This window comes from Camelus bactrianus, chromosome 2 (assembly GCF_048773025.1).
Source record: "Camelus bactrianus isolate YW-2024 breed Bactrian camel chromosome 2, ASM4877302v1, whole genome shotgun sequence".
NCBI classification, from domain to species: Eukaryota; Metazoa; Chordata; class Mammalia; order Artiodactyla; family Camelidae; genus Camelus; species Camelus bactrianus.
In genome coordinates, this window is record NC_133540.1 from 131,565,044 (window position 1) to 131,578,137 (window position 13,094).

The following is a 13,094-nucleotide window of genomic DNA, read 5'->3' on the forward strand; positions in this document are numbered from 1 at the left end:
CTGGTCATATGACCATAGCCAGCTGCAAGGGAGGCTGGGAAATGTAGTCTTTAGCCATGGACTTAGATAAAAATCTTATTTACTGTCTGAGAAGGGGAGATGAGATATTGGGAGATAACTAACAGCTTCTGCTATGGAAGATTAATAGATAGCCAAATCGGAGATAAATAAGCAAAACTTAATAACTTTTTATTATAGTAAAAACAACTAGATAGAAAAAAAAAGTGACCAAAACTATATAATACCTAGGGAGAAACTTACCCAGGGATTTACGAGGTCTAAATGAAGAGAACACCAAACATACACTGAAGGAATAAAGCAAGGATTAAATGAAAGGCAGAGCATGACCCTGGGTGGATTACGTGTCCACGCTTCCCACACAGATGTGTAACAATGTTAATTCCTATCAGAATCTTAATGGAAGTATTTCCTAAAGCTGGACAGAATTCATCTCCAACAAATAAATATCGGAGAGTTACCAAGAAAACACTGAAAAAAAACCTATCATCTAATATTATAATGGACTACACATCTATTAAGTGAGTGAAAATAGTTCTGGTCCATCAATAAATCATAGGTCAGTGGAACAGAGGAGAGACTCTATAAACAGATCCACATGTATGTGTGACTTCATGTAAAGTGAAGATCACATCACAGTTATTGAGAAAGGATGAATTTTTCAATAAATGTTGTTGAGACAAATGGCTATCTTTTTGGAAGAAATAAAATCAGAATGCTCTATCATAATATATAGAAAAATATGATTGAAAGATTTAAGTATAAAAGACAAATTACATACATATTAGAAGAAAATATCAAAGAATATGTAAAATCTTGGAAGTGGAATAGGTTTCTGGAAACTGGAAAGTTTTAAGAAAAATAATACTTGGGAACTATGAACATAATATATTGTTTGAATTTTTTAAACTTTCGTATGGGAGAGATCCTACAGACAAAGTCAGAGAACAGATAGTAAGCTAGGAGACTGCATCTGCTGGAGATGAAGCAGAGAACAGGGCAAATGTACTGAATGGACAAGGAGCTCTGATTGAAAACTGACCAGGATTCTAGACAGTTCACAGGGATACTGGTCACATGAAAACTGTGAGGCCTCATCAGCACTGAGATACCATCTCTCACCATCTGCTAACAATCAACAAGTAAGATTATTGATAGTGTTGGTAAAAGTGCAGAGAACACTCTTACATTCTGTTTACAGTACCATCAATAGTCACTTTTTGGAACATGAAATGCATACACTTTGATCTGTCACTCCCTCCTCTGGGAATTTATCCAGGAAATAAAAGTACCAGTATATAAAGATATGTTCAAGAATGCTATTGCTGCATATTTTATAAGAACAAGACAAATAAGCAAACAAAGCTGGAAACAGCCTGAGCACTGTAATAGGAGAATTGTTGAATAAAATATGATACAGTTGCACTGTGGAACACTGGCGAGTACAGGGCCACAGTTTCTTACCTGAAATTCTTGGGGCCAAACATGCTTTCACAACTCAGAAGTTTTCAGATTTGAAAATATACTTACATTAAATACTATATCATAATAATCTGAAAATAAAGTGTCTAATATATAATAATATTTTAAATAATGTATACCATGTATAATGTAATATATACTGTATACCATGTATCAAGGCTTAGGGAACATCTTGTAATCAAATATATAAATATTTCTATAGCAGAAGATGAATATTCACCCTAAGAATCAACAGAGTTATGAAGAGAAGTTCTCAGTCAGGTTTATCACCAAGGGAATGACAACAAAGAAAAAATTTGGATTTAGAATGCAGGATAAGGGATTGTGGGTCTCATAGGTAGACCTATGTATCTTGATTTGGAAATATGTCCTTGATAAACGGTTAAATGCAAAAGTAACTTTTAGAATAACCCATGGAATATAATCTCTTTATTGTAAGAACAAACTAGAGTCCCAGCATATGTGGATGTAATTTGCATAAGCAAAGGGAGAAATAACGGAGGATTGAGTGGATCAGTGAGTGCATATGGCGAGGAGAGGAGACGCTGGGGAGTTGAAAGGACAGATTCAAACACATTTAGATTCTGTGACTTGTAATGAGCTGGCATTACTTTCATACTGCAAATATTTTTAAAAATTATAAGAGGGGGAGAAATGATAAAAACCAAGTAAACACCACATTCCAATAAATTCGCAGTCTTGTTTTAGACTGTGATGTATGTGAGAGTAGGTGGACATCTGAGTCACATCTGCATCCCACACCTGTACATTCCCAAACACAGCAGCACCACTGGGAGTGGGTTCTGCAATCTTCGAATGTGGCATTTACTTGGTTTTCTGTCATTTCTCCCCCTATTAAAACCACCATATATAAAAATAGATAAAAAACAAATTTCTTCTGTATAGCACAGGGAACTATATTCGATATCTTATAATAACCTTTAATGAAAAAGAACATGAAAACAAATATGTGTATATATATGAATGGGACACTGCTGTATACCAGAAATTGACACACTGTTACTGACTACTTCAATTTGAAAAATAAAAAAGGAGAAGAAGAAATGAGGAAATGAGAGGGTGAAGGGGTGGGTTGGCCCTGGCTGAAGAAAATGAGATCGGAAGCACACCTTGGCAAGACAGTACTGCTAAGAGCAAATACTTGTAAGAAATCCTCTAATGCCTGTGTTTTGATATGCTCTAACCATTTCAGGTGTGTTAACTCCCCAACAGCCCTCTGAGTTGGGCATTTTGCTATGTCATCGTCCCCATTTTACAGATGAGAAACCCAAAGCCCAAAGAGATTAAGTTATTTGCCCAAGGTCACATAACTGGTCATGACAAAGCTGAGACCCAGACCAAGGCAGTGTGACTCAGCGTCTGTGTCCCCAGCTCCTGCGCCGCGCTGCCTCTCTGCCGTCAGGACCGCGGGTTCCTGAGTGGGAGGGATGCTCAGCCCAGCCCCAGGGGCTGGAGCAGGCTGGGTGTTTGTAGGGATGCTACCTGGGTGGGGACATTGTGTGTCTGGCCAGAAAGAGTTCCCAACAAAGTTCTGGCTCAATGACTTAAGCTTTATCTGCAAGTACCTAAAAGGTACTGCAAATCATCACTGAGTACCTCCTGCTGCATCTCACCTGGGGGCACTGGACAGAGCGCCTGGCAGAGCAGGTCGCTCACACGTTAGTGCTGGCAGCTGAGCCTGAGATTTGAGATTTGCACATGAAACTGCTGGTGCTTTTTCTGTCCACTGTGACCGATCACATCAGGCAGCCTCTCCCGGGAGACGCTCAGACAGCCTCATTACAGCTGCTCCAGCGGCGGTCTGTCCATCTCTTGGAGGTGCCCTCCAGGGCCTCCCAATGTTCCAGTTTTGTATATGCCACCCCTCTATGTATTTAAGTCCTGCCATCCCAAACACAACTCTCAGATATGATGAAAATCCAACCATTTTCACATGATGTGATGACAAACAGAAAGAAATGTGAATGCATGTATATCAGGTATTCAAGGGTCTCAGAGAGCTGGTTTTATTTTATTTTGTTTTGTTTATTTTTTTAATTCTATAGTACTTCACAATTTTCAAAAGTTGCACACACATGATTTCATATAACCCCGTAATAACCTTTTAAAAAAAATCCCCTATATCATTCACCTTCCCTTTCCCCACTGGTAACCCCTAGTTTGTTCTCTGTATCTGGTCTGCTTCTTTTTTGTTTTGTTCACCAGTTTGTTGTATTTTTTTGATTCCACATACAAGTGACATCATACAGTATTTGTTTTCTCTTTCTGACTTGTTTTCACTGAGCATAATGCCCTCCAAGTCCATCCATGTTGCTGCAAGTGACAACATTTCATTCTTTTTTATGGCAGAATAGTATTCCATCGTACATATGTATATGTATATATATATTCCACACCTTCTTTATCCATTCATCTGTTGATGGGCAGAGCTCTTTTTATATCAAATAAGTTCCCCCAGAGAGCCAGTACCGCCCATTTGGGATTCACCCCGCCCCCACCTCTCACTCTCCTGTGTCACTTTTTCTTTTTACCCTCACATCTCCTTGTCTCCTTCCTTCTTCTCTGTCCCTCTTCCTTCCCTCTCAGGTTGTTTGAGCACCTGTTTACAGGTACACTCAGTCTATCCATGTCTCATCTGCAGCCATTACTTTAGGCTGGGTGAAAGACGGGTCTCAACCTCTAAGCCCACTTACCACTCAGTTTATCAGAGACAGAACTATGGCCCCCACTGAAGAGCAGACAGACCACAGAACAAGGATGTCCTCAGAGCATGAGAACCCTCTCTTCATGCCCCTCCCCCAACCCAGTGTTTCCCTAAGACAGGGATTCTGGACTCACCTGCCTTTTTTGTGGGGCGGGAGGAATTAGGTTCTTATTTACTTATTTATAATGGAGGTACTGGGGACTGAGCCCAGGACCTGGTGCAGGCTAAGCACGTGCTCCGCCACTGGGCTATACCCTCCCTCCACTGGACTCACCTGTCTTTATTTATCAGGAGCTTTTTTAAATCTCTGGTCCAGTGCCTCTAAACTATAATCAATGAACATTTTATTATGTCCTCAATGTAAGTCTATTTGTTTATTAATAACATGCATGTACCACCAAAAATCTACATTATAAAATTTGCACATAAAATAGGTATTTTTCATCTGACATATGTATGTATATTTTTTTGGAGGGTAAGAATATTTAAGTTCTACTGTCTTAGCAAATTTTAATGATACAATACAGTGTTATCAAGTATAGTCAGCATGTTTTACTTTAGCTCCTCGAACCTTCTTCATCTGAGAGCTGGAAGTTTGTTGCCTTTTCCCAGCCTTTTCCTACTTCCCCACCCCCAGCCCCAGCAACCACTTTTCTGCTCTCTGTTTCTATGAGTTTGACGGTTTTTGAGACTCCACGTAGAAGTGATACCATGCAGTCTTCCTCTTTCTCTGTCTGACTTACCTCACATAGCATAATGCCCTCGGGGTCCATCCACTTTGTCCCAGATGGCAGGATGGCCTTTCTCGTGGCTGAGTAATACTCCATTGTATATACGTACCACATTTTCTTTGTCTGTTCGTCTGTTGATAGACATTTAGGTTGTCTCTGTTGCTTGGCTACTGTGAATGATGCTGCCAAAAATAGATACTTTCAAAGTATCTGATAACATGCTAGTGTAAATAGAAGCTGCGGTATTTTCGTCCTGTACCCACCCTCACAGACCACAGCTTTAAATCAGGCAAGAAAGTCACCCATCTGCCTGCAGCTCTTGCTAACTGCTGTTTCTGCTCTATCTCCAGGGCACGTTCACATCACAGACTTCAACATAGCAACGATCGTGAAAGGAGCAGAAAAGGCTTCCTCCATGGCCGGGACCAAGCCCTACATGGGTGAGTGTTCCAGGACCCCTCAGGCCTCAGCATTCCTCTTCTGCTTTATCATCCCACCCCTCACTCACCCAGTCCCACCCCTTCACCAGATTCCAGCCATGCCCTGTCTGTACCATGCTCTCTCACACCTTTGACCTTCACCCAGTCTGTCTCCCCTGCCAGGAGGACCTTCTCCTGTGTTTTCTAGAGGACTCCTACCCAGCCAGAAAAGTTGGCTCCAACTTAGGAAAAAAACAAACAAACAATAAACCCTTATTCTTTAAAGTCTTATAGTGTTGTGGGAACATAATGTTGGTGTTGGTCATTTGGGATTTATATCTTAGGTACACAGTGATCCTCCAATGTGTGGTTTCAGGTTGTTTCTCTTTAGAACTTTTGATGAAAATGTCATTTTTAGCATACAGTCTGTCCCCTTACTGTAGTTTTCTTTGTTAAGGATGCCTACTACCTGAATGTTGGATCTTCTTTGCCCATCTTCAGTACTTGCCATTTTCAAATCTTCCATATCTCTTTCTTCATCTGTTTAAATTTTTCGCAGTTTTTTCCTTCTCTTTATTTTAAAGCGTTATCTGTTGTGTTTATTTGCTTTGCGTGCTTTCTAGCAAAGTATTTATTACTGAAATAATTTTACCTTTGTTTCTCTTGCCATATTTCTGCGTTTTTAAATTATAATGTATGTATTCTTTCATGTCATGAGTTATCAGTTGTTACATAACAAACCAAATCAAAACCTAGTGGCTTAGAATAATAGCAATCTATTATTCATCACAGTTCTGCCATTTGACAGAGCGGTTCTTCTGCTGGGTTTGGCTGGGCCCGCGCATGCAGCTGCTGGACCAGCCAGGACTGCTGTGATGAATGGGCCCCTCTCTCTGTGTGGTCCTTCATCCTCAAGGGGCCCAGAGTGGGTTTGCTTACATGGTGTCAGAAGTTTCAGGGAGAACCCAGCTCCTACAAGCTTATAAAGCCTCTGCTTGCTTCACCTTTCCTGACGTCTAATTGGCCAAAGCAAGTCACATGATGAAGACCAGGGACCACGTGGGAGGGGACTGCACTGGGCACGGATACCAGTCGGCCTGATCCACTGGGGAGCCATTAACAAAACAGTCCACCGCACTGTCTTTTCTGATGCACTTCCATTGTACACTGTTACTCTGCTCTTTTCTTCTCCCTTCTCTTTGATACTTTCCTGAAACTTTGCTGTTGCTCATTTTCATGTAATACTAGTTTTCTTAAACCTTTGGAAGATGGTGTCATTCGGGGTGGCTTTGCCAACTTAACAGACTTGCCTCTTCTGTTCTTTATGTGAAGGATCACAACCCAAGGCAATTTGCTACCTGGGAGCTCCTGGCCCGGTTCCACTTGCCCGCTTCTCCCTGGACCTCCTCTTTCTTTGACCTGTAGGGTCCCCGTCTTGGTCAATTTTGGTTTCAGTCTCAACAGTTTCTCCTGGGGATCTTTCCTAGAAGGAAGCACCGGCTGGGTTGATGGAAGGGATTTTGTGTCGCAGACTCTCCTGCCCCTGCAGGGCTCACCAAGGGCCCTTTCCTCTCTCCTGGGGTGGGCCTGGACACGTGCTTCCTGGTCCCAGCCACCGTTCTCAGGTTGGCCAGCTGGCTTCCCAGCTAATGCCCGCTGGCTGTCTCGCAGTTCTTGGTCCTCTGGTCCAGCACATGCTGCCTTGTCTTTCCTGTTTCCTTCTGTACAGAAATCACCGCTATGGAGCACTTGTCACTGTTGCTGGTTTGTCCCCACCTGCTTATATCTGGGGATTTGGGGGGATGACTTGGTTTTGTAGTGAGTGTCACCTGTGGATTTTGGTTTAGCCATGTACCTGCTCCGCCAGTTTTCAGTGTGTGGATTGTGGAGATTCAAAGACTATGTCATCATCTCCCCAGACTCCACAGCATCATAAAGGTGTCATTCATCTTTAACTTACCAAGTTGCATGAATGAAGTTTGGTGGTGAATAATGGTAGAAACAATACTTTTTAGTATTTACATTATGCCAGGCATTCTACCCATAACCTTATTTAATCCTTGCAAACACGAAGTCGGCACAATTATTTACTCTCATTTTAGAGTTGAGGAGACCGGCTGGGTGACCCGCCCAGGTTGACGCCGGTGGTGAGAAAGGCCCAGGTCCGTGTGAACACCAGAGGGCGCACAGACGAGTGGGTCTGTTCGAGTCCTCTTGGGATGCTGAATACAGACCCCGATAAGGCTTTCACTGTTGATGATCTTTCTGAAACCCCTTTCCAGAAGGATCCAGAGTTGGGGTAGTTCCATCCGTGGAGGTCACTGCTTTATGATTTCAAGATCAGATGGGCAGGACTCGGAGATGGAGAATGGGCGTGAAGGAGGGGATAAGGTCGCCTCCAGGCTTCTGGGTGGGGCCGTGGAGTGGGTCCCAGTGGTGTTCTCTGTGTAGGGGACACCGCAGGAGCAGCGGGTGGTGGGGGGTGGTGGGAGGGGGGTGCATTTGAATGTGAGGTGCCTGGAGGAGCTTCAGAGTAGTCAGGTGCACTCCAGCATCTGGAGGGTGATGTGGACCGGGTCTGTGCACTGGGAAGTTGCCAGCACAGAGATGCAGCAAGGCCATGGCAGCGACAGCACCCCCCAGGGCGGACACAGGAGAGGAGAGCACCGATTCTGAGCCAGGAGCGCCTCGCCAGGAGGGACAGGTAGAGGCAGGAAGAGTCATCACCTGCAGAGGGAAGGCGGGGGCCGCTCTCCCATTTGCAGTTTCCTCCGTTAGCCTATGCATTTGTTCCAGCTGCCTTTGGGCTGTTTCTAAAAAGCAAACTGATCTCCAGGAAAGTAGGGTCTGGACCACTGGAGAAATTCAAGACAGCGTTCCCCAGCCCTGACCTTTTTGCCCCTCTTTGCCACCATGCGCTGCAGATTCTCCCAGACTGCCTCAGTGTCATGCCCTGGCCTCCCACTGATGTCTGAGGCAGCCCTATCCTGGCTCTTAGCCTCTGGGAAAGCAGGCCAGTGGTGACCCAGTTGGCCATTCTCCTCAGTGGTCCCACCTTCAAAAAAGAGAAGAAAACCAACATGTATTGAGACCCTACCACATCTGTCATTGCGTTGGATTAAATGCGAAGATCCACGTGATGTATCTACATCTCTTTCACTTTATGTATGAGTTATCTGAGGCTCAGAGAGGTTAGTTAACCTCCCTAGGGTCACACAGCTGGCACATGAAGGAGCCAGAATTTGAAGCCATGTCTTTTTGGGTCCAAAGTCCAGGATCTTACCACTATGCCAAGCTGCCTTTTTAACACTTAGTTCTTGTATCAGAAAGCCATATTTCTCAAACAATAAAAAAGTGTATTGTCTCAGCTGTACCCAGGATTGAGAGCTTCTGGTGTCCTTTTAATTCAAGGAGCTTCAGTACAGAATTAATGAACTAATGCACCAGAGAGATTTTTATGGGATTTAGAGGGCACAACCAGTTTATCAAATGGATATATTTTCAGAGACTGTAGGGGCTGGCAGTGCCAGGCAGCGGGAGGTTGGTGGGGGAAGACGGGGCTGAGGGGCGCCTTCTCGATAAAGTCACATCCTGCAGATCCCAGGCTGTCAGTTCCTGATGCCAAGTGACAGGCGTGCTGATTTCGTTCACTTGAGCTGCTCAGTTCAAAGGCCCAATAACAAGTTCCCAGAATGTTCCAAACATGGATTCAGGGAACGGGTTGATGAGTAAGCTCCCACAGGTTGCTCAGGAAGGATGATCCCAGAAGAAACATTTGCACAGAATTGAATTTTCATTAATTAAAAGAGCAGATGGAATTCACAAACAGGGGGAAGAGATCTGCCTGCAAGGTGCCAGATTAGAAGTCAGAGGCGTTCCAGCAGCCGCCCAGGGCTTCAGAGTTTGTTCATCGGAGGTGAAGTGAAGAGCTGGAGTGTCCTTTCAGCAAACCCTGGAGTGTTATGGGGGGCGGGGCCCAGAGCCAGGCACTGGGGTGCAGGGGGGAGCGATGCCCTCCCGGGCCTCGGGAGCGCAGCATCTGCAGGGCGGACAGCTGTGCAGGCAGGGATACACACAGGTCCCAGTCAAAACGGATGCCCCAGAAAGTGACCACCTGAGTTAGACTGGGAGCTCACCTGCCGTGTGGGGATGAGAGACCGTGTCAGCCCGTGCAAAGGCACAGGGGAGTGAACCAGCACCGTGTGCCGGGGACTCTAGCAGCTCCGCGTTTTTATGGCTTACAGAGCAAGAGAGGGCGGGCAGGAGGGTGAGGCCGGCTGGCCAAAGCACCAGGGGTCTTTGAACAGCAGAAAGCTCAGTGCGGGAGATGGTGGTGATCAGATTTGCAGGGTTGGTCTCATGAGTGGCCCTGGAGAAGCAAATGGGTAACTGGACATCCACGAATGGGTCCTGGTGAAGCATGGGGAGACGTGAGTGTCTTCCACATCTCCGCTGGGTGAACTCAGGTGGATCTCTGTACCCACCATAATGCACATGAGGTGCCCAGCATGGTGACGCCAGACCACCCGACCCGACGGTGTTCTCCTCTGAGAAATGGCATTAGTGTTTATTCAGTCTGCCTTAGAAGGTCATCTGTGACATGACTGTGGAAGGTGCATGATGTAAAGCCTGGCCCCTGGGAGATGCACCCAGCTGGTAGCTGATATTATCATTGTTGTTATTGTTGCCGTTGTTATTATTTGGATGATTGATGATTTGGTTTAAGCCAAGCACTGGAGCCCACAGCCAAGTCTGCTATTCCCTTGCGTCATGGAGCCCACAGTCTAGTCGCGGAACCAGACCCCCAAACAAATCCTAGTTCGTGATAGGATCTGGGTTGACTGGGGATGGCGGGTACAGATGGCACTGGTGCCCTGTCAGTACTCACCAAATGTGAGTCCTCTCCCCAGGATGCTGCAGTGAGCAAACATGGATGGTTGTGGAGACACCATGGGTGGCCCTGCATGGACTTTCCTTGCAGAAATGATGGAGGCTAAGCAAAGTGAAGCTTGCTGCCCTCCGTGCCAGAGAAAGCGACAGAACCAGCTTTCAGACCCAGGCAGTGAGGCTCCAGGGCCCAGTGTCTTTCCTTAGAACCTGCCAATCATCCATCCATCCATCCATCCATCCATCCTTCCTTCCACTCAACAGAGATTTATTGATACATCTTTGAACAAACAGGAAATATTCTTGCCCTTATTGGTATAGCTGTTTGCAAGGAGACAATCACTTTACAAATCATCAAACTGATAAATACATAGTTTGAGATGTTTATTTTTTGAAGAACAATTTCCAGGCAGTAAAATATACTCTTTTAGTGTATAGTGCTATGAATTTGAACAAACATATACAGTCATTATAACCACCACCATAATGAAGATACAGAAGAGTTCCATCACCTCCAAAACGCCCTCATCCCAGTCCTTGGCAGCCAGTAATTAATTTTCTACCCCTATACTTCTAACTATTCCAGAAAGTCTAAAAAACAGAATCATAGTGTTGAGAACCTTTTGAATCTGTTTTTTTTACTGAGAATGATGCTTTTGAAATTTAGGCGTGTGGTGCGGGTGAGTAGCTTCCCTTTTGATTGCTGGCCAGAACTCCGTGGGATGAGGAGACACCGTTGGCTTCCCCATCAGAAGCTGTAGGAGATTTGAGTTATTTCTAGTCTTATAAAATTATAAATAATCCATTTGCATACAGATTTTTATATGAACTTAATTCAAACTTCGTTTTATATGAACTTCTACTTCTCTAGAATAATTACGTAGAAGAGGGATTCCTGGGTCACTTGTAAGTGTACATTTAACTTTCTAAGAATCTGACAAAGTGTTGAACATAGTTTCATTTGTTTATTTGCCATCCACACACCTTCTTTGTGAAGTATCTGTTCAAATCATTGCCCATTGATTTATTGGACTGTCTTTTTGATTATCAAGTTTTGATCATTCTTTATACATTCTGGGAATAAGTCCATGTATTTTGCAAATATTTTCACCAGTCACTGACTTACCTTACTGGAGTCTTTTTAAAAGCAGATGTTTTAAATTCTAGCGAACCCCAATTTTCCTTTTTCATTTATTAACCTTGGGTTGGGGGGGCATATCTAAACACGTTCTCCTCACATGAGGTCACAGAGATTTTCTCCTCTTGTTTTCTTTGGGTTTTGCATGTAGAGCTATAGTCCATTGTGAGTTCATTTTTGATCATGGTGTGAAGTGTAAGAGAGGCTTCATTTACTTGCAAAAACTGTACACCTGTTCCAGCACCATTTGTTGAAAAGACTGTTCTTTACTGCACTGCTTTTGCAACTTCATCAAAACTCAATCGACCATAAACGTGCGGGAGTGTTTCTGGATGCTGTTCGTTCCCACTGATCTGTCTGTGTATGTTTTAGCTGATCTCACACTTTCCTGTAGCTTCACTGATACTTAAAGTTAGGTAGTGAGAGTCCTCCAGCTTTTTCCTGCTTTTCAAAATTATTTTGGCTCTTCTATATCCTCTGCTTTTTCACATAAATTTTAGAATCAGTTTGTTGATTTCTACTAAAAAAGATCCCTCTGGATTTTTGTTAGCATTGAACTGAGTCTATAGATCAGTTTAGGGAGAGATGACATCGTAACAATGTTGACTCTTGCAATCCATGAAGACAGAACCTCTCTCCATGTATTTAGGTTATTTTGGATTCTTTCATCAGTGCTTTATAATTTTCAGCAAATCAGTTTTGAAAATACGTTGTTACATATATATCTGTCGTACGAATTTTTGGTGCTATCCAAGTGGTACATTTTTTAAAAATTTAGTTACCAGTTATTAATTGCTAATCTATAGAGATATGACTGATTTTTGTGTATTGGCCTTGTATTGTCCTGTAATTTTGCTAAGTTCACATATCAGTTCTATCAGTTTTTTTAGTAAATTCTTTAGGCTTTCTATGTAGACAATCATGTTTGCAAATAGAGGCAGCTTTATCTCCTCCTTTCCAATCTGCATGCCTTTCTTGTTCCCCAGGCTAGAACATTTCATTTACTTGGTCTTGATCCTGATCTGAGCCAGAAGTCAGTTCGGTTTTTGTTTGTTTATTTGTTTTGTTTTTACTGCTGAGTATGATATTAGCTACAAGTTTTGTAGTTGTTCTTCATCAGAGTGAGGAAGTTTCCTTCTATTTCCAATTTTCTGAGGTTTTTCATCATAAATGAATGTTGAATTTTGTCAAATATCTTTTCTGCGTCTATTAAGATAATTATATGGTTTCCCTTCCATAGTCCCTTGAAATACACTGATTTTGGAATGTTGAACCAGCCTTATATTCCCAGAGTAAATCCCACTTGGTCATAATGTACTCTCCTTTTTATGGACTGTTGGAGTCAATTTGCTAACATCTCAGTTATAATTTTTACCTTCGTTCATGAGGAAATGTGTAGTTTTCTTTTAACATTTTTGTGTGGTTTTGGTATCAGAGTAATGTTGGCACTGTAAGTTGGGAAATGTTCCCTCCTCTTCTACTTTGCAGAAAAGCCTGTGTAGATTGGCATTTTTTCTAACACATGTTTGGTAGAGTTGGCCACTGAAGATATTTGGGCCTGGGGTTCTTTGCAGGAAAGTTTTTCTTTTTGCTTCAGTCAGTTACATCTTGCAGTGGTTAAAAATAAGAAAAATTGATTTTATATGAACCTCCTTTTACCCATTTCCAGTGTTCTTTATTTCTTTGTGTAGCTT

General features: G+C 43.1%; 1 protein-coding gene across 3 annotated transcripts in view; it reads left to right on the forward strand.

The window, feature by feature from the left end:
* STK32B (serine/threonine kinase 32B) overlaps positions 1 to 13,094 on the forward strand; it is a 301,945-nt gene that overhangs the window by 245,670 nt on the left and 43,181 nt on the right. For 2 of the 3 annotated variants that reach the window (XM_074350409.1, XM_074350427.1), the window contains one exon: positions 5,307 to 5,396. The exons of the other annotated variant lie outside the window; for it this stretch is intronic. In XM_074350409.1, the coding sequence (XP_074206510.1) occupies positions 5,307 to 5,396 (90 nt within the window). The remainder of the gene's footprint in view (positions 1 to 5,306; positions 5,397 to 13,094) is intronic. 3 annotated transcript variants of the gene reach the window in all.